The sequence below is a fragment of the Simochromis diagramma genome, unplaced genomic scaffold (genome assembly GCF_900408965.1).
Source record: "Simochromis diagramma unplaced genomic scaffold, fSimDia1.1 OVJJ01000426.1, whole genome shotgun sequence".
NCBI classification, from domain to species: Eukaryota; Metazoa; Chordata; class Actinopteri; order Cichliformes; family Cichlidae; genus Simochromis; species Simochromis diagramma.
The window spans coordinates 1,667,026-1,692,002 of record NW_024387170.1 but is presented as its reverse complement, the minus strand read 5'-3'; the positions used below and the strand labels follow the sequence as shown (position 1 = coordinate 1,692,002).

At 45.5% G+C, this 24,977-nt stretch overlaps 1 protein-coding gene across 3 annotated transcripts in view; it reads left to right on the top strand.

The window, feature by feature from the left end:
* baz1a (bromodomain adjacent to zinc finger domain, 1A) overlaps positions 1-23,649 on the top strand; it is a 38,385-nt gene extending 14,736 nt beyond the window's left edge. For all 3 annotated transcript variants that reach the window (XM_040049067.1, XM_040049068.1, XM_040049069.1), the window contains 20 exons: positions 1,565-1,696; positions 2,366-2,686; positions 2,799-2,964; positions 3,944-4,051; positions 4,360-4,421; positions 4,503-4,600; positions 5,275-5,519; positions 5,638-5,822; positions 5,919-6,049; positions 6,132-6,274; positions 6,386-6,537; positions 6,733-6,804; positions 6,938-7,020; positions 17,539-17,703; positions 19,277-19,485; positions 19,568-19,666; positions 20,549-20,727; positions 21,000-21,208; positions 21,889-21,976; positions 22,072-23,649. In XM_040049067.1, coding sequence (XP_039905001.1) covers positions 1,565-1,696; positions 2,366-2,686; positions 2,799-2,964; positions 3,944-4,051; positions 4,360-4,421; positions 4,503-4,600; positions 5,275-5,519; positions 5,638-5,822; positions 5,919-6,049; positions 6,132-6,274; positions 6,386-6,537; positions 6,733-6,804; positions 6,938-7,020; positions 17,539-17,703; positions 19,277-19,485; positions 19,568-19,666; positions 20,549-20,727; positions 21,000-21,208; positions 21,889-21,976; positions 22,072-22,247 — 3,023 coding nt within the window. In that variant the 3' untranslated portion in view covers positions 22,248-23,649. The remainder of the gene's footprint in view (positions 1-1,564; positions 1,697-2,365; positions 2,687-2,798; positions 2,965-3,943; positions 4,052-4,359; positions 4,422-4,502; positions 4,601-5,274; positions 5,520-5,637; positions 5,823-5,918; positions 6,050-6,131; positions 6,275-6,385; positions 6,538-6,732; positions 6,805-6,937; positions 7,021-17,538; positions 17,704-19,276; positions 19,486-19,567; positions 19,667-20,548; positions 20,728-20,999; positions 21,209-21,888; positions 21,977-22,071) is intronic.
* The last annotated feature ends 1,328 nt before the right edge of the window (positions 23,650-24,977 follow it).

The window sequence follows — 24,977 nt, the reverse complement described above, 5'->3', positions numbered from 1 at the left end:
GAGCAACAGGACCGCTGAGTCTTTGACTTTATTTATTTTCTGCTGTGTTTTACTTGCATCTATTTAAAACAGTGAGTGTAAACACACACAAAAAAAAAAAAAATTTATGTGCTGGAATGTGCAGAAAATAGGTTTAAATGTTAAACTAATTTATTCGAGTCAGAGAATGTTGCATATAATTAAATTTTTGCTTGATGCATAAAGTTAAAAGATTAAAACTAATAAAACAAGTTTTAAAAAGAGACTTTTCCATTTGATTACATTTTGTATGATGGATTATGCAGAAAAAGTAGAATTGGGCTGAAAGATCTATCACTTTATCACCTCTTCAGGTTGTAAATCGTGTTTTTAAAAAGTAACTAAGTAATTAATTACTTTTGAAAATGAGTAATCAGTTAAGTAACGGGATTATTTTTTTGGGGAAGTAATCAGTAATTAATTACCGATTACTTTTTTCAAGTAACTTGACCAACACTGGTTTTAACTTGGTAATGCTCAAAGCTTAAACTTTGGGTAAATTGGGGGATAACCCCTAAGTACAGAAACTCTGACAGGGGTTTGACCTGTTATTTGGAAAGCAGCATATCAAAAACATCCTAATCAGGCTGGATTTAAAAGAGTCGCTCACAAAGCAGGAAATTGATATACATCTAGTCAAGGTGGGGGGAATCATGACGACAGGAGAAAACCTTCAGCTGTCAGCGGCAAAACTGGGTCTGGGTCATTGCTTTGTCTTCAGAGATGACAGTACATACATCACTTCTGGTAAAGAAATGCCTCCTTTGAAATCCTGTGGGCTGAACATGCTGCATCTGTTATCCAGCAACAAGGATGCTCGTCGCCATCAGTGGGCTAATCTTTTTGATTCTGGTAGTTTTCAGTTTCAGTGAAATGTTATTGTTTCTATGTTCACAGTACAATAACCATCCCAACTAAAACGAATGTTTCTAAAATCTGTGTTACTGTTCTGTTTAACAACATTTCCAGTGTGTCCTCGTCTGTACTCTGCTCCCAGACTGGCTACGTGTGATGCCGGGCTGTTTTGTGGCTAAAGTGATATGTAGATAAAGGAGGTTCTAATTATAGACACTTCACCCGTTGCCTGCTGGTGGTGGTCAGAGGGCCCGGTGGCGCCAGTGTCCGGCAGCCTCGCCTCTGTAGCCACAGCCACCCTGGGGCGCACTGACAATGTAGCTGCCATCACCTGTGTGTGAATGACTGGATGTGTAAAGTGCTTTGGAGTCCTTAGGGACTAGTAAAGCGCTATACAAATACAGGCCATTTATAATCTGCTGCCTTTTCTTTCATTTTCTTTTCTTCTACGTAAAGTCCATCAGACTTTTTGCAGAACAGACAAATTCTTTTCTTTAACTTATTTAGAACTTCTACAGTTTTGTTACTCAGTCATTGGTAGAAGGGACTTTGATTTCAAATACCTATATCAAAGTGAAACACTGAGTTAGTTCTAACGTACAGAGATGCAGGACCTTTATTGTTCAGTAGTACAGTTTTCCAGTTTCTGCCAGTTTTCTGACTGCGATGTTTGACTGCTGTCTCCCTACAGAGGTTCTGGAGGAGGCTCTGGTGGGTTCTGATCCTGAGGGTCCTCTGTGTGAGCTGCTGTTTTTCTTCCTGACAGCCATCTTTCAGGCTCTAGATGAGGAGCAGGAAGAGGTAGCCGCAGACCAGGTTGAAGGTCAGACACACTTGCTGTCTTTGTTAGCAGTACACTACAGGAAACTGACAAACACAAGAAAAACCTTACACCCACAAGCTTTCCCATTATCTGAATGTGATCATTTTCTCTATGAGCTGTGTTCAAGTCCCAGTGTAACATGGGGACACCGGGCCTTCCACTGTGTACCTGTGTTTGTTTGTTTACTGTAAGTAAAGTGGACACTTGTACACACAGACAGGTGTTTGAAAGAGAAAATGATCAGATTCATGAAGCTGAACTTAAATGTGTGTAAATGATCGATATTTCTTCAGGTTTGGGCATATGTATGGAAATAGTTTTACATTTGAAAATGTGTTACACATGCCGATCGTATCGTAAACATTTGCATCACAGCAAAATTCTCTCCACACTTAAAAGAGGGGAAGAATGTGAGCCCCCAAAAACTTCACAACTGTTAAGCTGTGTTGAGTTTTATTGTCTGTAATTGGTCGATTCAGTCAGGATGTGAAACCGAAAAGGGGAAATTTAAAATTTTCCTCCCTTTTATTAAATTTTGCACTTGAGGAACATGCACACTTTTCACGTTTTTGAATGGTGAGACTTTTCAGCGGTCCTGTTCAGTTCTATGCATGTGTGCACAGTCTGTGTGTCATGTGTCTTTTGTTCTTACTATGCATGTGCCTTCAGACCTGACAGACGCTCTGGATGACGATTCTGACCCCACGTGTTCGGCTCTGAGTGCTATCGCCTCATTGGCTGCAGCTTGGCCTCAGCTGCATCAGGGCTGCAGTCTGAAGCAGCTCGACCTAGACAGCTGCACGCTGTCTGAAATCCTGCGCCTGCACATTTTGGCATCTGGTGCTGACTGTAACCACGGGAATGCAAAGTTCCGCTACCAGAAGCAAGGCGGGTTCACCGTAATGGACGACCCTTGTGTGGAGCTGCGACTGGCAGATCCAGCGCTGCTGAAGAAGCTGTCATCCACGGCAGTGTATGACCTCACCCCAGGTCAGATACCATCTGCTTTGTGTTCAAGAGTCAGCGAATATGTAACAGATCAGATAATGATACAGTGATAGTGCTGTGTGCACGTTTCATCAGTCAGCATTGCTGTCTACAGGGGAAAAGCTGAGGATCCTGCAGGCTTTGGTGGGGAAGGTGCTGACATTGGCGTCCAGCAGAGACTTGATTGAAGACTGTGTGGAGGAGCAGCGAGCGGCGAGGCACGAACTGAGGGAGATTAGAGCTGAGCAGCACCGTAGGGAGAGGGAGGAGGCTGCACATAGGTATATGCACACGGGCGGGCACAGTTTACCAACAAATATACACAACTCGGCTGAAGAGTGAAGGTTATCTATCGGGCAGTGTAGATTTGTCAATATTGAAATCAATGTTCAGTCACCAGAACTGGTTAATAGACTGGTTCAGGCTTCTGTACTGCAGTGTTTAAGGGACCCAGTTCCTTCATAGTCTGTCCTACAGATGAGGACAAAAAACCACCCCCCTGTGAAACCCTGTCAAATTTTGTAGTTTTGTTTTTTTTCTGTCATGAAAACGTTTCACCTCTCTCAAACGGTGGCGAGTCCCAGGCATTAAAACCCCCTCAAGAGGGTCGTTGACCCATTGATCATCTGCCTCATCACATGAGCCAAGGTGTGAAAAAAAGAGTGGCCACTAGAGGTTTGGGGTCAAACCACTGTGTGACCTTGCCTCATCCTTTCATGTGGCCTATTGAGGACATCTGACACTGAAGCCATGAGTTGAGCAAGGGCGGCGTGTCCAAATAGAGCTCACGTTAAGGGCCGTACCGCTGTTCACATCACGAGACCAAAGATAAACGAGGTCCCATTTCTCTGAAATGATTCGAGCTGTTGAAAAGACACAGTTCATTTTTTGTGTGATTCTGAGCGTCATCACGAGCTTGCACAGAGATGTAAGCACATTATGGAGCCGCCAAAAAGGGGAAGGAGATCAGCAGATTGGGAGCACATTAAAAGCAATGCAGTGCATAAGTTAATGTAATTTGTTACATTGTCAACTGTGGTAATGCTGTAACTGTGGCAAAAAAATAACAGAACCACTTTCAGCCTTCAAAAACATTATACATCATGTACAATAGTTAAAAGAACCCGTATGTAATGAGAAGGATGTACAAAGGTACTCCTATATAGTGTGCTCACAATGCAGACATGCAGGGACACATGACCGTATATACAAAAGTCAAAGCCTTGAACATGACCGGTTTAACCTGCTGTGTACTTCCAGGGTTCGTCTCCGTAAGGAGGAGAAGATGAGAGAGCAGGAGCAGAGGATGAGGGCGAAAGAGGAGAAGATGAAGGAACAGGAGCTCAAGGGACGACTTCAGACCAATGGGTACGCAGGGAACTGCAGACATTCGTAACTTTAGTGAACTGCGTCCTTCAGTAACTGGGAAGTGCAAAGTCATTTTATTCTGCCTGAAACGTTCAGACTTAAGATAAACGGCTGGCTTTCACATGTCGGTTACAGTCTTGGTAAAAAAACAAGTAAAAGGGCATCTTTACCACGAGTGTATGACACTCCATCAGTCGTGTTAGCAATACTTAGGTCAATATTATAAAATCTTTGATTTTATTTGCCTTCCTACTGGTTTTCATTGAGTCTCTGACAGATATCAGAACGTTCTTGTATTTGTTCTGCAGTGACTCGTGTACAGAACATCACACTGGAAATGAAGAGGAGCAGAGCAGCAAGATAATGAAAGGTGAAAAAGACAACAAGAAGAAGCAGGAAGAATGATAGTTTGTGAATGTCTGAAGTCAGATGTGTTTGTTCTGTCTTCCAGCCAAAGGAAACCAGAAAGAACAGCAGCAGCAGACGGCGTCTGACCTGAAACCTCCCACCAGCCTGACGGCAGAGGAGCTGGAGAGAGAGCAGGAGAAGGTCAGAAACAGACGCTGGTTATTAGTCTCTCTGTCAGGGAGTCAGGAACAGTTCTGCTGTTCACACTGTCATCGATACAAAGAGAGAGCATGTACGCACAGCACCGTCATACAGCAGCTATATCAGTCACCAACACTTCAGTGTTCTTTGAACATCCTAGTTCTTGTTGTCGTCTGATCTGAACGGGCTTTTAATTAAAGCCTTCTGCCAAAGTCCAGGCGTTTGAAACTGCTTTTAAAACCAGCGTTTTTTCCCCCTGTAGCAATCAGAATTATAAGTGGATGATTTACCGTTCCACTTGATTGTCTTAGTTTATTCCGTCTTTATTTATTTATTTTTTTTAAGTTATTACAATCAGAACAAACACAACCGGGGCACAGGAAAGAGGAGAAGAGGGAAAAGACTGAAAATCTGCTTCAACAAGCAGAAAGAAAACAACACAGCAGGGAAACCATGGCAACAACCACACAACAGTAAATAATAAATACTGAATGGTACTGAGCAGCACACAGGACTAATGATGTTCAGAGGCGTGTGTGTGTGTGAACATGTCTGTATTCATAAAGCAGTTTTTGTTTTTCGTGGCGTCTTCTTCAGCCAACTTTCTTAGTGAGAATGACAAAAGCCTAAAAAGCAGAAGAATTCAGTTTGATCCAGCTCTGTCGTCACTGCAGGTCAGAGAGCTGCAGGAACGCATCCAGAAAGCTGCAGCCTGCACCTGCCTGTTGCCTTTGGGTAGAGATCGTCTGTATCGCCGATACTGGCTGTTCCCTTCAGCCTCCGCCCTTTTTGTGGAGGCAGACCACTTCGGCCTGACAGAGGACATGCTGCAGCCTAGCCCAAAACCTGACCAGGACACAAGCACCACCAAGGTGGAGAAAGGAGAGGAAATGGCCAAGGATAAAGCAGCTAGTACAGGGTAGGTAACATTTTATACTGGGAGTGAACCAGTTAGTTTCACACACATAACACAGCTTTCTGATGGTGACGTGACTAAAAAGTGCCGCCTCAAATCCCGCCCCCTTCCACATCTGCAGCCCACCAATCAACCAGTCCAACCAGTGGTCCTTCTACAGTTCACTGGAGGAGGTTGATCATCTAATCGAGGCTCTGAATCCTCGAGGTCACCGAGAGAGCAGCCTGAAGGAGGCGCTGCTGCAGGAGAGAGAGAGGCTGCAGCACCTGCTGAAGAGCTGTGACAGAAACAAATACGAGCACACAGGTAAGAGAGCCTGAGCCTAAATACATGGGTGGACATTAGGACTACAAATATTATTCAGATGCAGGTAGTAATCACTCACACCTTTTCTTTACCCAGAGGATCAAGAGTCATCCCAGGCACTCCCAGAATGCACTGCTGCAGCTGAGTCTATGATGGAGGTGAGACTCAGAGAGCTTCTGCTGGATATTGAGGACCGGATCCACCAGGGAACTCTGGGAACTCTGAAGGTGAGAGTTCCTGCTGACGATGGTAAAGGATGGGTATCCTAAGCCACAGCTGACTCATCTCTCTCACTCTTTTGATGTTCAGGTGATGGATAGACAGGTATGGCGCTTGGCGTTAGAAGCTGGAAATTATGAGCTGCTCGCTTCTGATGGCAGAGAGAACACGGGGATGAACGGAAGAGTGGAGGCCATGGAGGTGGACTCTGCCCACCTGAGAGCCAGAGACAGGTGCGTAGTTTGGCCATGATGATCCAGTGCCGTCCAAATCAGGGTTTCAGCCTTCGTGCGTTCAAAGCTGAACGTTCCTGTGTGCAGTGTAAACAGCTGCTTATTCTTCAGGCTTCAGGAGGTGAAGTCTGACAGCTCTGCAGCGTATGGGTCCAGCGGCAGTGGAACTCCTCAGGTGGTCAGCAACTCTGTACGAATCCTGGCTCAGGCTCTTACCAACATTGAGCAAGGCATCGAGAGACGCTTCCTCAAAGCTCCGCTCGGTGAGTTTCTTTCCAGGCCTGGATTTATCATGATCGCATGTAAATGGTGTGTGAGAGTGAAGGTGACTGCCTGACAGAAGAGCAGGAAAGGGCAAAATGTTGGTGGCACCAAAACTATTAGAGCTACATGTTTATATGTACTAAACCTTTCCACTTATATTTACCGCATAACAACTGCCTCTTTCACATCTGCAGCTGATGAAGACTCAAAGAAGGACCATAAGATGAAGAACAAAAAGAAGAAAGATGAGGACCAAGCCAGTGATGGTATGACTGTCTTCTAATAATATTATCATCTAGTTGATATTCTACATTTCTCAGTAGAGCCGGGTTTCTATTTTAAAAATAAAAATCACTGTGGTCTTACGTGTGTGTGTGTGTGTGTGTGTGTGTCTGTCAGATGGCAGCGACTGTGGTAGAGTCAGTAAAACGGTGTTGGAGCGATGGAGGGAATCTCTGCAGTCCTGCTCCAGCCTGTCTCAGGTCAGATTATTACATATCCCATCTCAGTTATGTTCACTGCGTTTATTTTATCTTAATGAAAATCTGTTTATGGTCATGCAAGTTCTTCTTCCACCCCAGATATGTTTATTGAGCTGTTCACATGTTTGTATGACAGAGTGGAATTTACAGAATCAGTAAGTGTTGCATTTTATGCAAACCAATATGTGATACAACAGCCTCCCACACACACAGTCCCAGCTGTCCAGCTAGTCTGTCTTAATGAGAAGCCTAAAAACTACCTGCTGGTTACAGCTGCAGACATGTAGAGCTGGGTACCCAAACTCTACTGAAGGAGGAGAGTCTGTCACTAAGAGTATGTTGTGTTCAATCCAGATGTAATGTATTTGCAACATCATCATAAGCCAGAGCTTTAAGGGAGTTGCGTCTCTTTCCTTCCAACGAGTGAGAATAAGCTTCTTTGCAAAAATAATACAGTAGGATATAAAATATGGCTTTGCACTGTCTATCCCCACAGCATCATTAAAAATGCCCAGAATAGTTGTCAGTGGATCAGAGCTCAGCTGCACGCGAAGAATTTGACACATTGAATCAAAGACGTCAGCCCCTTGGGACAAAAAGGTTTCTTCAGCTGGAGAGCATTTCTCACAGGAGAAATTTAACCTTCCTCTTTAAAAGTGTAGATGTAGAGCATTGAATTGAGTCAAGCACTGTCTTGCATCATAAGAGCATTTATGGATATTCTCCAAAACCTTTTCCCAGTGAATATCAGTGATTGTAATACCTAATCCCTCTTCTCATTTAGTTAAAGGACGAGTTCAAAGGGCTCACTGACATTAGGCTCTGATAGATGCAAGAACGTTGGGTTACTTAACGTAATCCCTGGTTCTTTGATAACAGAGTGAGGTGTTTCACTATGGGAATCGCCTCTGCGTGACCAACTACGGAAGCTCCAATGCCACCACGTCTGTCTATGACAGACCTGTCGAGCCGTGCTCAGGGCTCCGCCCCCTCATTCTAACACGGCCGACCAGCTCCTCCTAACTCATTCCAAGCAGATTTCTTTCCGTGCCTAAGCAAGGAGGGAAGTATTGGTGAAACACCTCACTCTGTTATCACTCTGTTATCAAAGAACCAGTGATTACGTTAAGTTAACGTAATTACGTTAACCCAACGTTCTTTTTCTAACTTCGCTCGGTGTTTCACTATGGGAGACATGGCCCACTCCCAGATTGCGCCAGCTCCCGAAGCTACTCTCCAGTGCTACTCAAGGATCTCAGGTCGAACCTGAGGCACCAGAATCCAGCACTGCCTGAGCCAGGGATGACTGTGCAACATCCAGCCGATAAAACCGGACAAACGTGTGCGGCGTAGCCCAGCTTGCTGCCGCACAAAAATCCTGGACTGATACACCTCTGAACAAAGCCCAGGATGTGGCCACACCCCTAGTGGAGTGAGCTCGGAGTCCCAGGGGGGGGCTGCGAGCCCTCACAGCTATAAGCCAGAGCTATGGCCTCTACAATCCAATGAGCTAGCCTCTGGCGTGATACGGGCCTGCCCTTGTGAGGTGAGGCCCAGGAAGCAAACAGCTGATCCAACTTCCTGAATCCAGCTGTTCTGTCAACATAAGTCCCCAAGGCCCGCACAGGGCACAAAGTGTTCAGCCTCTGCTCCCTCTCTGAAGAGAATGGAGGGGGGTGAAAAGCCAGGAGCTCTACTGTAGAGCACCTGTATGACATTTCCAGCACTTTAGGGACAAAGGCTGGGTTGAGCCTCAGGTGTGCTTTAGTGAGTCCCGGGGCCAGCTGTAGACAAGAGGGGTGAATAGACAGAGCCTGTAATTCACTAACTCGCTTGGCTGTGGTTAGAGCCAACAGCAGAGTGGTTTTAAGAGAGAGAAACTTCAACCCCCACTGAGGGCGTCTAAAACGACTGACGGATCCCATAAAGGGACCAGTGGTCTAGAAACTGGGAGCGTTCGACGCACCCCTCTCATGAAGCGACATACAAGGGGGTGCTGCCCGGCAGGTTTATCACCAAACCCCATGTGGCAGGCTGAAATAGCTGCTAAATAGACCTTTATGGTGGAAAAAGCTTTCCTTTTGTCCAGCAAGTCTTGAAGAAAACACAACAGCGCCACCACTGAACACTGAAAAGGGATAATCTGCTTTTCATGGCACCACTCTTCAAAAACACGCCATTTACTGCTGTAAATGGAACGAGTGGAGGAGGCTCTGGCATTCTGAATGGTTTCAATAACCTTCAGAGGCATGCCTGCTGCCTTCAAATTCCACCTTTCACGGGCCAGGCCCAGAGAGCAACCTGGTCTGGATGGGGATGGTATATCTCCCCCCGCAGAAGGTCCCTGCCGATGGGGAGTGGCCATGGCTCGTCCACCAGAAGCTGGATGATTTCTGCTATCCAGTGTTTGGATGGCCACCGTGGAGCTATCAAAATCAGTGACAGCCCCTGATCCCTCACTCTGATCAGTGTTGGGGAGATCAGGCTGAGGGGAGGGAAAGCATACAGCAGAGTTTTTGGCCATGGATGGGCCAGCGCATCTGCGTCTGACAGGGAGAAAAACAGAGGGCATGGTGTGTTTTCTCACGAGGCGAAGAGATCTACGGCAGCCCGGCCGTATCTCTGCCAAATCTGCTCCACCACCTGTGGGTGAAGCCTCCATTCTCCGAACAGTGGATTTCCTCTGGACAGGAGGTCCGCCCCCCTGTTCAGAATTCCTGGCACGTGAGTTGCCCGAAGGGAGCGGAGCCGAGTGCTGCTCCACATAAATATTTCCCTGGCTAACCTGTGTAGCTGCTGGGAACAGGTGCCATCCTGGCGGTTGATATAAGCAACTACAGTGGAGTTGTCTGTTTTCACTAAAACATGTTGACCCCGGAGATAAGGCAGAAAATGCCGTAAGGCTAGGAGCACCGCGCGGAGCTCCAGCACATTTATGTGATTCAGAGCGAGTCTCTGTGACCAAACGCCATTCACTGCTCTGCCCATCATAGTCTCACCCCAACCTGACAGGGATGCATCTGTGGTCAGCGTCACCCTGGATGATACTGCCCCGAGAGGTACCCCCGCAGCGAGAGCTGTCGGGCTCCTCCAAGGCCGGAGAGCCGCGATACACGGCTACGTTATTTTTACACCACGACTGAGATGTCGGCGAGGGCACAGCTGCAGAGAAGCGACCCACCGCTGAAAGTCTCTCATCATAAGCAGCCCCAAATGTACCACCGATATCACAGAGGCCATGAGGCCAAGGAGGCGCAGACAGAGTCGGAACCGCACGACTTTCCCCAGCTGAAAACGGGAAAGACAGTGAGTGAAGGATGCGATCCTCCGCTCTGAAAGTGCGATAAGAGATGGAGTCTATTCTGAGCCCCAGATACTCTGTAAACTGCGGGTTCCAAGTGGCTCTTTTCCAGGTTGATTGTGAACCCAAGCTCCGTGAGGTGATTCGCTACCACCTCTGAGTCTTTGATCGCCTGCTCGCGCGATCGTGAGCATATTAGATAATCGTCTATGTAAGAAAATATTCTGATGCCGCCGTTCCTTAACGGAGGCAGCGCTGCCTCCACACATTTGCTGAACACCCTTGGGGCTAAGGATAGCCCGAATGGGATAGTTTGAAACTCGTACGCTACGCTCTGATAAGCGAACGTGAGATATTTCCTGTGTGGAGGATAAATGGCGATGTGAAAATATGCGTCTGATAGGTCGATTGTAACAAACCAATCGCCTGTGTGAATTGAGCGACAAAGCCTCTTGTGTGTGAGCATTCTGAACGTGTACTTTCTCAAATGCTTGTTTAACACACGCAGATCCAGAATAGGATGGAGCGACGGTCCGTCCTTTTTCGGGATGAGGAAATAGCGGGAGTAAAAGCCCTGCTGAGCTTCTTCGCTCGGAACCGCACTGATCGCCTGTTTGTGTAACAGGGAGGATATTTCCTCCTCCAGCACATTCGTTGAATCGCCACTGGCCACCGAAGCTAACACTCCGCCAAATCTCGGTGGTTTTACTGCAAACTGTAGTCTGTAACCATGGGAAATGGTTGACAAGACCCAGGGATGAACTGCGCATGCGCGCCACCACTCCAGCCGCGCTGCGAGCGGGCCTCTGAAGACGCGGTAGCGTGACGTCACCCCTGTCTCCCGGAAGGAGTTGGGGCTCTCCCCCTCGGGAAGAGCGTGAGCTCCCCCCGCTGGGAACAAAGACAAATGGCAGTGACTTTCTTGTGTTTTTATTTTTGAAACTAGGGGGGCATTCTGCCCTTGGCAAACTGCCTGGCTGCAGAAATGCATGTTTTATTTCTTTTGTTACCCCCAAACCACAGTGAAGTGTTTGGTGACTCTGGGAAGTGCTACAGACCCTGAACCTTGGAGTGATTTGGTTACCCCTTCTAACACCTTCCTTCTCTTTGGGGGAGAAGAGAGGGGAGACACAGGATGTTGCAGGTGTGCTAGGCTGACCACTTCTTTTTCCCTTCTCCGGGGTGTGACGGCTTGTTCTTTGCAGGAGCTGCTGCAAAGGAATGCTTGCCCCAAGGTTTTTGGTTCTCTACCTTGGCCTGGTGGGCACCCTGCTGGCCTCCTGCTCCTCTCTGCATTCTGACCCCACTCTGTCTCCCTCTCACAGCTGCTGCTGTTGCGGCAAAGCCAGCTCTTGGCACCTGCTGGGGCTGAGAGTTTTCTGGGTAAGCAGAGGTTGAATGCTTCTCCCTCCTGCTTTCTGCGGGTGCTTGTTTCTCTCATTCTCTCCAGGGCTGGGCCAAAGAGACCCTTGGTTGGGTCATAGGCTGCATCCATGACCTCAGCCTTCTGAGCATCACCTAGGCCTGACAGGTTTAGCCACAAGGCTCTCTCACCCGTGACTGCAAGGCCCATAACGCGGCCACACCCTTGGACTGCTCCCCTGGAGGAGCGAAGAATGAGATCATTAACCATGCAGATTTCATCCCAGAGGACTGGGTTCTGGGAACCTGAGTCAAGCTGATGGCCCATGTCTTCCAGAATTTCTGCCTGATATGCTGATGGCAGTGTGACTGCATTAAGCGAGCATACTGACTGTGCAGCATATTTGTACATCCTTTGATAAATAGATGCCGTGAGGCGATCTATCTTGTTGGGCAAAGAAATGCTAGAAGAAGCTGAGATTGCCCTGCGGTTAGGGTGAAGGTTCGGTCAGCCCCAGTTCACCCATCCCCTGGATCTCAAGCTTAGAGCAGCCCTTGGTCAGAAGCTTGCTTTTAAAAGAGCTTGACCAATAGCGACTCATTTCTTTCATGCAGGCCGGGACTGCTGGCAGAAGCTGCTTCGATGGCGGCAAGGCTGGAGGGAGCCTTTTGCCAGGTCGCGTTCTGCCCCTTCGGCATCCTGGGCGGCTGGCCATGGGATGCCTAGCTTGGCAGCAGCCCGTTTGCAGACTTCGTACAAATTGCTGTCCACCGGGGGTGCAACTTCAGCCCCACTCGGTGGCGTGGACTGCTGGAGAGGAAAGGTAGAGTCATCCTCCTGTTCCTCATCCATGTCCACCAGGTCGAGGAGGTCTGAGTCGGCATCGCCCTCCGCGTCCTCGCCACCCGGCTCGCCCACGTTTTGATCGAGGAGGTCCTCGAACGATGGGTGCATGAGCGGGTACTCTTCTTCCATCATGTCCGCCCAGCTTGTGGAGGCTCGCGGATGACGGATATCGCTCGTAGCAGTAGCGGCCGACAGGCAGGGGTCCTGACTGTTCGTTACTGCGACTCTCAGCCTCCTTTCCAGGACTTTCTCTGGCATCAAAGCACAGTGTGGGCATCCCTGAGGGCCACCAGTGAAGCCTGAGCATGCTTGGCACCCATACAGATGATGCACATTGGATGAGGGTCCCTGCCCGAGATGGGGGCATTGACAGGGCACGGGCGGGATGCAGCCTCTTTGGCCTTTGGCTCCGACCTTTTGGCAGGAGTAGGAGCCGTAGACATGGTTAGCGGAAAGGGGTGAGACTAGGCTACACCAGGCTCGTTTCGACACGTTAGCCCGTAAGTAGCTAGGACTAGCAGCGGGTGTTAAATCCGAGCCAGTCGCCGCGGTAGTCAGCTCGTCGTGACACGTTAGTTGCACTCCTCTAGCCAATAGAGATTGAAAATGTGACGTCATTCAGGGGTAAAACCGCAAAGGATTCTGGGAACTCATGGCAAGCGGTACTAGCGCACGCAGGCTTTCAATTGAAATCAGTTACACAGTGATAAATAGAAACACAAAAAATGGCAAGAAGCTGTTGTATTATTAACTGCAATAGCCGGTCGCATGACAGCCACGGGAAGCAGACGGGTAAAGAGATCGGTTTTTATCGGATTACGTCGTTGAAGAGAAATTGTTCGAGCCATGTTTCCGAAGTAACAAAGAGCCGACGGATGGCCTGGATTGCAGCCATTCAAAGACCAAATATAACGTCCCAGAACACTCCAGCTCACAGGTTAGTCTGCTCCAAGCATTTCCACAAAGGTCAGTCTGCTGTTGTAGTTAATGCGTCATTTTCATAACATAATTGGTGATATAGGTTACAAGCAAGTCTGGCGCTGAACAGAAATTGTCGCGCTATGCTCCTTTGTTTATTGTGCATAAATAGTGAATTGTCCTGACACAATATTGCGTTTCGCTTCTGTTATTATGGTACAGTGACAAAAACATATACTTTTATTCACAGGATAAAACGGGTTTTTTTTGTACCACTAATTGCACAGTGCGATTACAGCATACAATATTATTGTCACTGCTACATTTCTGTAATGCGAACCAGAAATTATTTCCACTACTAATTAATTACCGTTGAGCTCAAAGGTCCTATTAATAAACGGTTAACGCATGTGTATTTATGACGACGATTTGTGAGACTGGTAAACTTACCTTTGTTCGTACGATGGTCTTTCGTTCTACACGGTGCATTTCAAGGTCCTGTACCCATCCGTCGGTAAACTGTACCTGGGCTTGTTGCAGTGACCTGAAGTTACTAAACTTCATGAGTGTATGCACTCACTCCAAGAACCGTATAATTATAAATATGAGCGTGGTGAAAGTTGGGCAGCACGCTGACGTCTTTTGTCCCTCTGTGTGCTCGTAAGGGTCTGACCCTTTCACTCCTTTGATTTTTTTTTTTTTTTCCTCGTATCTTTTCTTTGACTTTTCATCAAGTCTGTCTTTTACGGACCGGCATTGTTCTGCTTCGTTTTGTACATACCTTTTTGGGGGGCAAAGAAAAAGCAAGAAGGTATTGGAACCGGAGAATGAACGTTTTGCAGTGCTGCATTTGATGCGGTACTTGGATTGTTTTGCCACAAGTTCCCTGACATGCAATGCGCGAAAGTCACGTGGTCTGTCAATCTCTATATCATTAGCAACTTAATGCTAACCGAACCCTAGGTCGACTAACAAGCTAATGCTAGTGAGACGCTAATGTGGTTCGTGGCCTGCTAACAAGTTAATGCTAGCCGGACACTGAACGAACAGCTCGCCGTAACGCGTTAGCCCGAGTTACACAACATCGGCTGCCTCGCTAACTAAAACCAGGAACCGCTGGGACAGCTCGCCTGACGCATTGCTGTTCCACAGTGCAACTCTAAGTACACTTCTTTCGAAGGACTTACTCAGCACGATCCAAACTGGAACCGGAAAAACTGCGTTCGGCGACGTGCTCCTACATGGGACGCCTGAAAACTGTTAAGCAGCTAATCAAGTTAGCCTGGATGCGCTGTGGGAGCTAAAAGTAGTTTCTCACGGGAAGAAAGCGAGAATGAGTTGGGAGGAGCTGGTCAGCCATGTTAGAATGAGAGGGCGGAGCCGTGCTCAGGGCTCGACAGGTCTGTCATAGACAGACATGGTGGCATTGGAGCTTCCGTAGTTGGTCATGCCGAGGCGATTCCCATAGTGAAACACAGAGCGACTAATTTCTTCCTACGAGGTGAAAGTTGCAGACTTTTATCAAGACATTAATTGTTAAGACTCTCACAGCCCTGTACGCATTTCCTGACAGAGTCTCTTATCTGCAGGTATCTAGAAAAGTTTCTCCCTGGTAGCTTGAAAGAGGCAAAGACACTCTCCCAGTGTTGATTAGTGGTTGACCTACCTGTTTCCAAAGTCTAAATGTGTTATGTAGAATAGATATGATAGGATAAAGACTTCAAATTAAAGTGTAGTTTAATCTGCTTAAGAATACGTATGGTGCTATGTTTCACCACATCGCTGTCATACATAGGCTGACGAGCTTCCTGCTCCAGTTACAACCATGTAGAGCAGGACTGTCCAACCTTTTTTTGCGCCACGGACCAGTTCATGTCCAACAATATTTTCATGGACCGGCCTTTAAGGTGTTGCGGATAAATACAACAAAATTAAACCAGTACCACAAAAAAGATTTGTTCATAACACAGAGAAAAAGACCCAGTGAACCCAAGGTAACAATAAAAAAGATTACAAAATAACGCGAAAAAACATTTTAAAAACCATGAATTTCACATAAGTAAAGATGAGTGAACTAAATTTTGTAAATGTGATTTAGGAAGAAATAACGGGAGATTTTGAAATAAATATAACTACTTTGGCAAAATTATCATCTTAATGCCATTATAGAGGGAGCGTGTTTACTGTATACTCAACTGGAGCTCAGATATTAAGGGAGAGAAGTTAGATTTTAATAGAGAGGAATAGCACTTTGTAAGCTGAATACCCAAATACGTGAACTTCTCATAAGCTGTACCGAATGGGAGGTTTTGTAGCCAAGATGAGTTACTCACATGTTACCAGTAGCGGTTTTAGATACGGGCGGTATCGTGGTGGGGGGACGGCATCACGGACATCGGCAAAAAAAAATAAAAAAATGCTCGTACTCATGCTGTCCCGACGTCAGCCAGCGCATACTGGGAATAGTACAGGCACCGATCGGTTTTCTATCGCCCATTTGCTGGGAGTAAGAGCGCCCTCCGTTTGCGGGGTGCGCCTGCTGCTTGCGGCGCAGAGAGGAGAGGGCGGCGCGGCGGGGGATTCTCTGGCTGGCTGGAGCAGCAGCTAATAACCAACTCCCAAATAAAACAAAATAAAAACAAAACAACAAACATGAAAACACCAGACATCATGATACAGACTTGTAATTTGCACCGATGTTTTTTCAAAATTCTGTACACGAAAAGTGAGCGCGAGAGCCCTCGGTGCACCTGCTCGCTGCTGAAGTCAAAGTAAACTTTATTGTCATCTCTGCTACAGTCCAGTATATAGAGAGACGAGACGACGAGGCTCCAGTTACAGCAGTGCAAGTAAACAAACAATAAATATAAGAAGAGTAAGAAAATAAATATACAGTTTAGGACTCGGGGTAAAGGATCAATAACAATTTAAATTTACAGTTTGATGATTTAAAGTCTCACACAAGCCGTCGAAAGGGGGAGGGGGCCCTGCTGCTTCCAAATAGAGCACATTTCATTTATAATGTTGTAAATCCAAGCCCATTATGTATTCATGATTTGAATCCTGGGTTGTGTGAAATCCCAGAAATGCAGCTTAGACAAAGTGAATCTGTGAACTAAGGTCTGTTAGGTTAAGTTGTGGTGATCCTCGAATTGAGGGATTTGTGTTCATACTGGAGCGCAAAATTAAAACCAATGGAAGATGGACAAGAAATGTTCAAAGCCATCAGGTCCTCAGTTTAGAAAAAAGAGAAAAGAAGAGGAGGAGAAACGAGCAACAGATGCAGGTAAGCAGATGTGTGATTGGATAATGGCAGCTCATCCTGAACCTATCAGAATCAGAACACTTTATTAATCCCTAAGGAAGTTATGTGGGTTACAGTTGCTCCAAGAAGAAATGGTAAAAATAGCAACAATAACAGACTAAACTCCAAACAATACATTATGTTACAGATTTTAATATTAATTAGGGGGGGGGGGGCCTCGACTGTGTAGTCGAGGGCCTCTTTAGGATCGGTAAAGCGTTTCTTCATATTGCATAACACCTAGTATCCATCTGCATTTTGCAAATGCAGTGGTCAGGGCACTGGGTGAGGGCACTGGGTGAGTCCGAAGAGGCTTCCAGACCTACATCGCTCGCATCATTCCTCTTAGGTTTAGGCTTCACAACTGTTGAAAAACTCTCAAAAAATCTATCCACATTAATTAGCAGGTTATAAATTTGCATGTTTGAGCGTATTCAAAGATTTTTTTAAGTAATTCTGATGAGCTATCCCACGGCTCACTAGCGCCCCCCTGAGCTCATGCAAGTTATTTTCTTGTCCTACTCTTTGTTTTTTCTTTTTTCTTCTTGTGTGTTTGTATTTTTGACTGAGAAATGAAACTTTGAGAAACTTGGAGCTTTTTAACCACCTCGGTGTTTTTGTTTTTTTGTTTTTTTTTTCTACAAACCTTTTTTGAAGATAAAAACTGCAGAGATTTTAGCCAATATATGGTTTTAGGAATGTATTCAGGTTTATGTTGTGGTGAGCTCTGCGCCGTCCTAATGTTTATGGTTGAATTAACAAGTTTATGTGGTGGTTTGTTTTCAGGTGTTTGTTCACCTGTCCAGTCTGGAGCGAAGTATCCTGTGGTCTCGCTCCATTCTCAACGCCCGCTGTCGCATCTGTAGATGCAAAGGAGATGCAGACAACATGGTGCTATGTGACAGCTGTGACAGAGGACACCACACCCACTGTCTGAGGCCACGCATGAAGGTAGGCACACTACACCGGCACTGTGAGGCACAGCTTTGTTTGCAGGTGCACTAACACTGCATGTTTACAGTGCTGCCGTTTTCTTTCATCTAGTATTTTGCATAAATGTGCTAAATTCAGAGATCCAGTGTTCCTTCCTCCTCCTGTGTACAAATTTCTAGTTTCACATATAAAATGTATGAAGTGTGTGAGCCATGAACCGGCAAGTATTTGGAATTAGAAAAAACGTGCTCTCTGTGATTGCAAAACCTGCCGGTTGGACAGTAAGCAGGTAAATGTTTTTTGCTACACCCAACCTTCTTGAACTTGCCATGAACAGCACTGTTACCAGGGATGTGCATGACAGGCTGAGTGATCGTCGCTGTTGTTACTAGTCAGTACCGGATTTACTAGTCCTTCAGTCTAAGGCTACGTTCACTCTGCAGGTCTTAATGCTTAATTCCGATTTTTTTGATCAAATCCGATTTTTTTTGTCTGCTTGTTCACACTACAAATAAAATGCGACAGCAAACGCGCTCTAGTGTGAACGCTCAAAGCGCCGCATGCGCAAAAGAAGACGTCACACACAACGCGCTCTGTTTAGACCCAGACCAAACAATATTGTTTGACTGATGGCCCTTAATATAAAGACTTCGGACTTTATGTTTCCCAATTTTTGCTTTAAGTTATTTTGTTATTTACATAATAATGTAAATAACCTAATAATTATCCTTATTGCTGTTTTAGAGGAGCGGTGCTTCAAAGGATAGCTGCAGATTTCTGTCAGAATCTGCAGATTATACAGAACAAATAAAATGTTCACGTTGTCTTCCCAACAGTTTCGCTGGATGACCAGAAAACGTTCACGATGTCTTCTCCGACGCTGATAATTGGCGTCTGTCTTGTGTCAGTGACGTAAAAGACGGATTTAATGCGACACGACCATCAAACAGCAGTCGCTTTCTGAAACATCAGATATGTATCGGATTCAGCACCACATATGAAAGTGACCCAGAGCGGATTTGAAAATATCGGATTTGTGCCGTTCACACTGTCACACCATGATCGGATAGATGGTCGCACAGGGTCAGAAAAATCTGATTTGATGCGCTTTCGCCTGCAGTGTGAACGTAGTCTAATCGATGCCCAATGCCACTAAATTATTGTGTCCTGCATCGTTGTTGAGAAATCCTATAAATCTGTTTTTCTAAGCCTCATCCAGTTATTAACACTATTGGAATGAGATCGCGGATACAAGCAGCGGAAATTAGCTTTTTCTGAAGGGTGGATGGGCTCTGCCTTAGTGGTAGGGTGAGTTCAGTCGTTTGGGAGGGGCTCCAAGTGCAGCTGCTACTCCCCTACGTCGAAAGGAGATGGCTAAGGCTGCCCCCAGGTGTTATGGGAGGAGCATGTCATACTGAGAGGAACCCCCATGTGTAGGCCTTAATACGCTGGAGCAATTACATCTGCCTTTTAAACTCTTTGAAAAGAATGAGCTGTGTGCACAGTTGGAAAGCTTCTGATTGTGAGGCAGCTTCAGGCTGAGCACGTGTTTGACATGTTTGAGGGAACCAACCAGTGTGTTTTCACTCAGTCTGTTCCAGAAGGTGAATGGTTTTGTCCAGACTGTCGACCCAAACAGAGATCCAACCGCCTCCCATCCCGTCAGCGCTCTTCTATTGACGAGGAGGAGGAAAGAGACTATGATGATGAGGAAGAGGAGGAGGAAGAGTCTGAAGAGGAGGAGGAGGAGGAATCTGAAGAAGAGTCAGAGGAGGAAGAGGAGGAAGAAGTTGTCGTGAAGTAAGTGTTAAAAATAAACCAATAAATGACCTTGTTCTTCAGGAATGAATCGTTCTGGAGCTTTTCTTTTGAATCTCTGCAGCCCTAAGAAGAGGCAGACTGCACTCCCCAAGGGCAAGAGCCAACAGGCCACACCCAAGAACAGCATCACCACGTCAGGGAAAAACACATCAGCCTCCAAGTGAGTGTCTACCATAGATTGACCTCTTAGGTCATGTAGTCCTGATGGCAGTTTTGCAATATTCCCTGACCTTACCTTAATTCCATTTTATTTATAGTTGCCTCAAGGCACTTTATAATATAAAGTAAAGACCCTACAATAATACAGAGAAAATACCAACTTCATATGAACCCCCTATGAGCAAGCAGTTTGGTGACAGTGGGAAGGAAAAACTCTTTTAACAGGAAGAAATCTCCGACAGAACCAGGCTCAGGGATGATACTGCCTAAGAAAAGCATGTATAATGTAAATGGTACATAGCTGATTATTAGAGATAGTTGATCATATTTAAGATTGAAGAATTAATTAATGGCAGGACTTCTATGAGCAGTTTTGTAGGAATGGGGTCTAAAAGACACGTTGATGGTTTGGAGGAAGTAATTATTGAAGTTAACTCAGAAAGATCAATTGGAGAAAAAGAGTCTAACTTAACATCAATGGTACTAAGAGTAGCTGTAGATGATATTACATCTGTGGGATGATTATTGGTAATTTTTTTCTCTAATGGTTAAAATTTTATTTGAAGTCCATGAAGTCATTACTAGTTAACGTTAAAGGGATGGTTGGCTCAACAGAGCTCTGACTGTTTGTCAGCCTGGCTACAGAGCTGAAGAGAAACCTGGGGTTGTTCTTATTTTCTTCAGTCAGTGATGAATAGTAAGATGTTCTGGCTTTGTGGAGCGCTTTCTTATAAAGCAGCGAAACTAAACTTTAGTGCAGTCACAACAAGTCCTGATCTAACTTTACTATTTACTTATGCTAACTGTGAAACTTCATTTTGTGTTAATCTAGATGAGTTTGCTGTGTTTCCAGTCCCACTTTACTGACTCTGTCTAATCACAGATCCTCAGGGAAAAAGCCCATAACCCCTCCGGCCTCTGATGGGAAAATTCCAACCCGCTCCAGGAGTCGGACTGGTGCTCATGTGAGCCATGAGAACGTGGAGCCAAACAGTCACATAAGCAAACGCAACACCAAAACTGCACCAGCTCAGAGCGAGTCTCGCAAGAGGTCATTAACAGGTAAGCAGCCAGTCAGCAAACAGTAAACACCTGCTGAGGGTGAACTTTAACAACTAACATATAAACATCCACTCAACAATGTGTGCACCAATCAGTAACCAGCCAGTTAACATCAAATAACTCTGACAGGTGAACACTGTGGTCCAGGCAGGTTTCTGTGCAGTACAGGAGCATGGACCACAGTGGCACCATCCTGATTCTTAGCCAGCAGTATTGGTGCATTTGCTGCTCTGATCTGAGCACACATCGGTCTCTCCCTCTGCTCCTCATAGAAACCGCCGCTCCTCGTAAACTGTCCAGACCCATCCTGCCTGTCCTTCCCTCGTCACACTCTCCAGGAGCCTCTTCATCGTCCTCTAACCGTCGTTCCTCTGGGAGGAACCAAGGAGTACACGAGCTGTCCGCCTGTGAACAGCTGACAGTGGAGCTAGTCAGACATGAAGACAGCTGGCCCTTCATGAAGCTGGTGTCCAGAACCCAGGTACTGCACCCATGTAGCTGTGTTTTAGTTTTATGTTTAGACCAACAAGAAGTTGATGAAAACGAAGCAGAAATGTTTCTCAGTCCGTATACATCAGAATTAAATTTAGTCATCTTAGTAACAGTTAGATACTTACCTCAAACACAACTTGGTAGGAAAAGCAGACGAGTCAGGTTTAGGAACATGAATTATGGTTCAGGATGGAGGTTTAACACTGAAGATGTTGTGGACCACAGCACTGTGCATCCTTTGTTCCTTTGTTTTGTGAGGGAAATGGATGCAGCAATTAAATCATGTGCAAACATAACAGAAATACAGTATACAAAGCAAAAACAGAGTTTCTAATCACCTGTGTGTTCCTGCTATGACTGTGAGGACTACTTAAAGAAACTAGTCTTTAGGAATCGTTCTCCATGCTAGAACGTTCCAACACTCATCCTTAGATGTTGTGTGCTGTTTGTTTCAGTCAGGATGATTTCACTATCATGTTTCTATGCAGGTATGCTTTGACAGTACGTTTGGGATCATTGTCATGCTGGGAAATGGAGCAGTTGCCATTTAGACTTTTTCCACAGTAGTAATTAACTTAAGGCCCGGGTCGAGTCTATATTTGATGTCATTGTGTCTGACCAGAAACGCAGCCTGTAGCATATTTCTTTACCCGTTACATCTCCATACAGGTTCCAGATTACTATGACATCATTAAGAAGCCGATTGCGCTGAACACCATCAGAGAGAAAGTCAACAACTGTGAATACCAGACTGCAGGTGAGCCACGTGTAGATCACTGCGGTCAGAACATGCGTGCTTCTGTGCAGAATGTGAACATGTGACTCTCATTTCTCTCCATTTGGTGTCTGCAGGCGAGTATATCTCAGATGTGGAGCTGATGTTCTCCAACTGTCTTCAGTATAATCCTCGTCACACTAATGAGGCGAAGGCCGGACATCGACTGCAGCGGTTCTTCCACGCTGAGCTGAGCAGACTTGGCCTATTGGAGCACGGCTCTGCCCTGCCCACCAAACGCTCCCGACACTGAAGCAGACGCACTCCTGTCACCTTCACCGCCGTCCAGGGACTGGAAAGAGGAGACAGATGTAGAAGTTGCAGTTGTTTTGTTCCCGAAGGACTGAAAAGGTGTCAAAATATATTAGCAACCTGTGTGCTCCGTTAAGCAAAGGGATAACGGGGGGCAAAGGTCAGCAGAACCATTAAATTAATGTTAAAAAGAGTTAAAGTTCCATTGTTAAAATGAGCTTTTTTCCACTGCTTCTTACATGAATCTGTTCTGGGAGCTCTGCCCTTCTCATGTGTTGTGCGTTTAAAAGCGTCTCTCTCAAAATTAAATACGTTGCAGCTGCTGTGAGTTCATGGGAAAATTGTGAGCTAGGCTTTGTATGACCTGCTGATCAGGGCATTTATTTCTAGTCTATTGGATAGACAGACATGTAGCAGATTGATGGGCACAGACACATTCCTGTGGCGCTGTAACGACAGTAGAGTCCCACCTGATTTCACCTGATGTTTCCTTTAATCCAGAAAAGCAAAAACCACTAAATACTCTGGGACTTGAGGCCCTCAGTGTTTTCTCAGGGATTTGTGATTTCAGTGTAAACCGTTTTGGTACAGCTAGTTTTACTGAAGCGGAGCAGCTGCAGGGATTCGGGGCTCAATCGATGGAAGTCTGTGGCCAGCACTATTACAACAGTAAATTGTATTTAAATAGGTTTTCTAGCATGTGAAGTATGACCAGATTGGTTTACAAAGGAACATTTAATAATAGAAAAATAACTGATTAATTCCTCTACATGAAGTTATTTGATGGCATGCACAGCCTGCAGCATGACCCTTGAGGTGATGTGATTGCAGCTTCCATGCACTCAGACTCACTGTGGGGCATAGAGCTGAGTAACTTTAGCTTGGTTTGAACGGAAATGCTTGATTTTTCATTAGGATACAATCAGAAGACCATAAAAACTTTTTGGCTAAATTTCATTTAATGATGACACTGAAACAACAGCCTTGTTTTTATTGGGATGTATAAATTTAAAACACGCAGGTAATATGTACATGTACACCTGTTTATGCTAATTATCAATTCAACCAGACTGTGTTAATTGTGGCTTCCACAGACTTCTGTAATGATCTACTGGGTGAATTTCAAACTGTAACCAATAACATGCGGCTAGTAGTGCAAACCCTTTCATTATATTGCATCGGCAGAGTTATAGATGCAGTTTGAGAGACTATGAAGATGCTTCAACATCTCAGGAACACCTTCCCCCAGCTTAGCATTGAGACTCAAAGGATTCCTTTAAAGCTCCATTCAGACGGGATTCAGTTTAAAGGCGTGGATCTGAGTCTGTCGTGCATTGAGCTACTTGATAACAATTCTCCTTGTTAATCTGACAAAACACAAAAGTCTGATCAGATCTGATCACTAAAGAAGCGCACGATTTGAGCTGGTCCTTTAAGCTGCAGCTGCCTCTGTGGATTTGTAGTTTTTTGTTTGTTTGTTTGTTTGTTTGTTTTTTGACTACTGAGTTTTTCTACATTAGTTGTTTTGGTTTTGTCAGCATTGTCAATTACATGCTCTGATGATGATGATGATGTCTGCGTTGAAGGATGGAGGTCAGCAGTAGACACTACACTGGAGCTGCTGCAGCCTCACTCCTCCCCTCCCCATCTGCTGTGTATTTATTTAGCCTCAGTATTGTCTTTATTTATGACTGCTAGCCTCCCTCTTCCTCCTGAAGCTTTCATCTGTTTGTTGTTCTAATGTAAAAATAAATTGCCTTTTTATAAGCAACTACATCCAGTCACATGATCTTTCATCTTGAAAGTTGCTTTTGTGAATCTGTTTTCTTACATTATATATTCTTTTTTTTCGAACATTATAATCTGAGGCGATAACTGAAATATTCACCGGTCTTTGTTACTATCAAAATTAATCAGGATCTAAAAAAAAAAAATGAAAGCCATCATGTAAAGTCCACATTTGAGCACACAAAAACAGTTTGCAGACTAGTTGGGCAAAGAAGCCTCTGCCACCTATCTCGACCAGGTTCACCTGTGTCTGCCAGTCTTTATCACCACAGTCCTGCACCATGGCTCCTCGCACCCCTCTTCCGATGACCAACTACACAATGATGATCTTTTTCCCTCTGTGGAGAGCAAAACTACTGGTCTTATGGTAGTGTGGATAACATCTGGAACCTGGGGCCTCCTCTTCAGGTCTGCTCTTGGTTTCCATTCTTAGGCTGACTGAAGTAGACTTCAGCTGGTTTTACTGGATACTGCTGGCTTTGCTCCCTCTGCCATAAAGGTTATTGCAGGTGTAGTCTTAGCTGTAAACGGACTTTCCCTGAGCCAGTACGCTGTCCCAATGAGATACGATGAGAGATGACAACCCCAACCCCCGTCCCAAAGAAAATATGTAGACTAATAAAAAATTAGTAGTTTGAGTAATGAAAATAATTTTAACATCTGGATTTTGTGTGTGTAGACCTGATCCAACTTCAACCTTGGCAGAATGGTGGTTGTGTGTGTGTGAGAGAGAATGTGAGACTGGCTGCAGGAAAAGATTTTTTTTAAAGTGTCTCCAGCCTATTATTATACATGATTATGAAAGAGAGAGATCCTATTAACTTTAAGCGCCTTGAGACGACCTTCATTGTGATTTGGGGCTATATAAATAAAATTGAATCGAATTTGTGAGCCGGCTCCCTGCCTTCCTGTATTGGGGTGCCTCGTTGAAGATCCACACTGG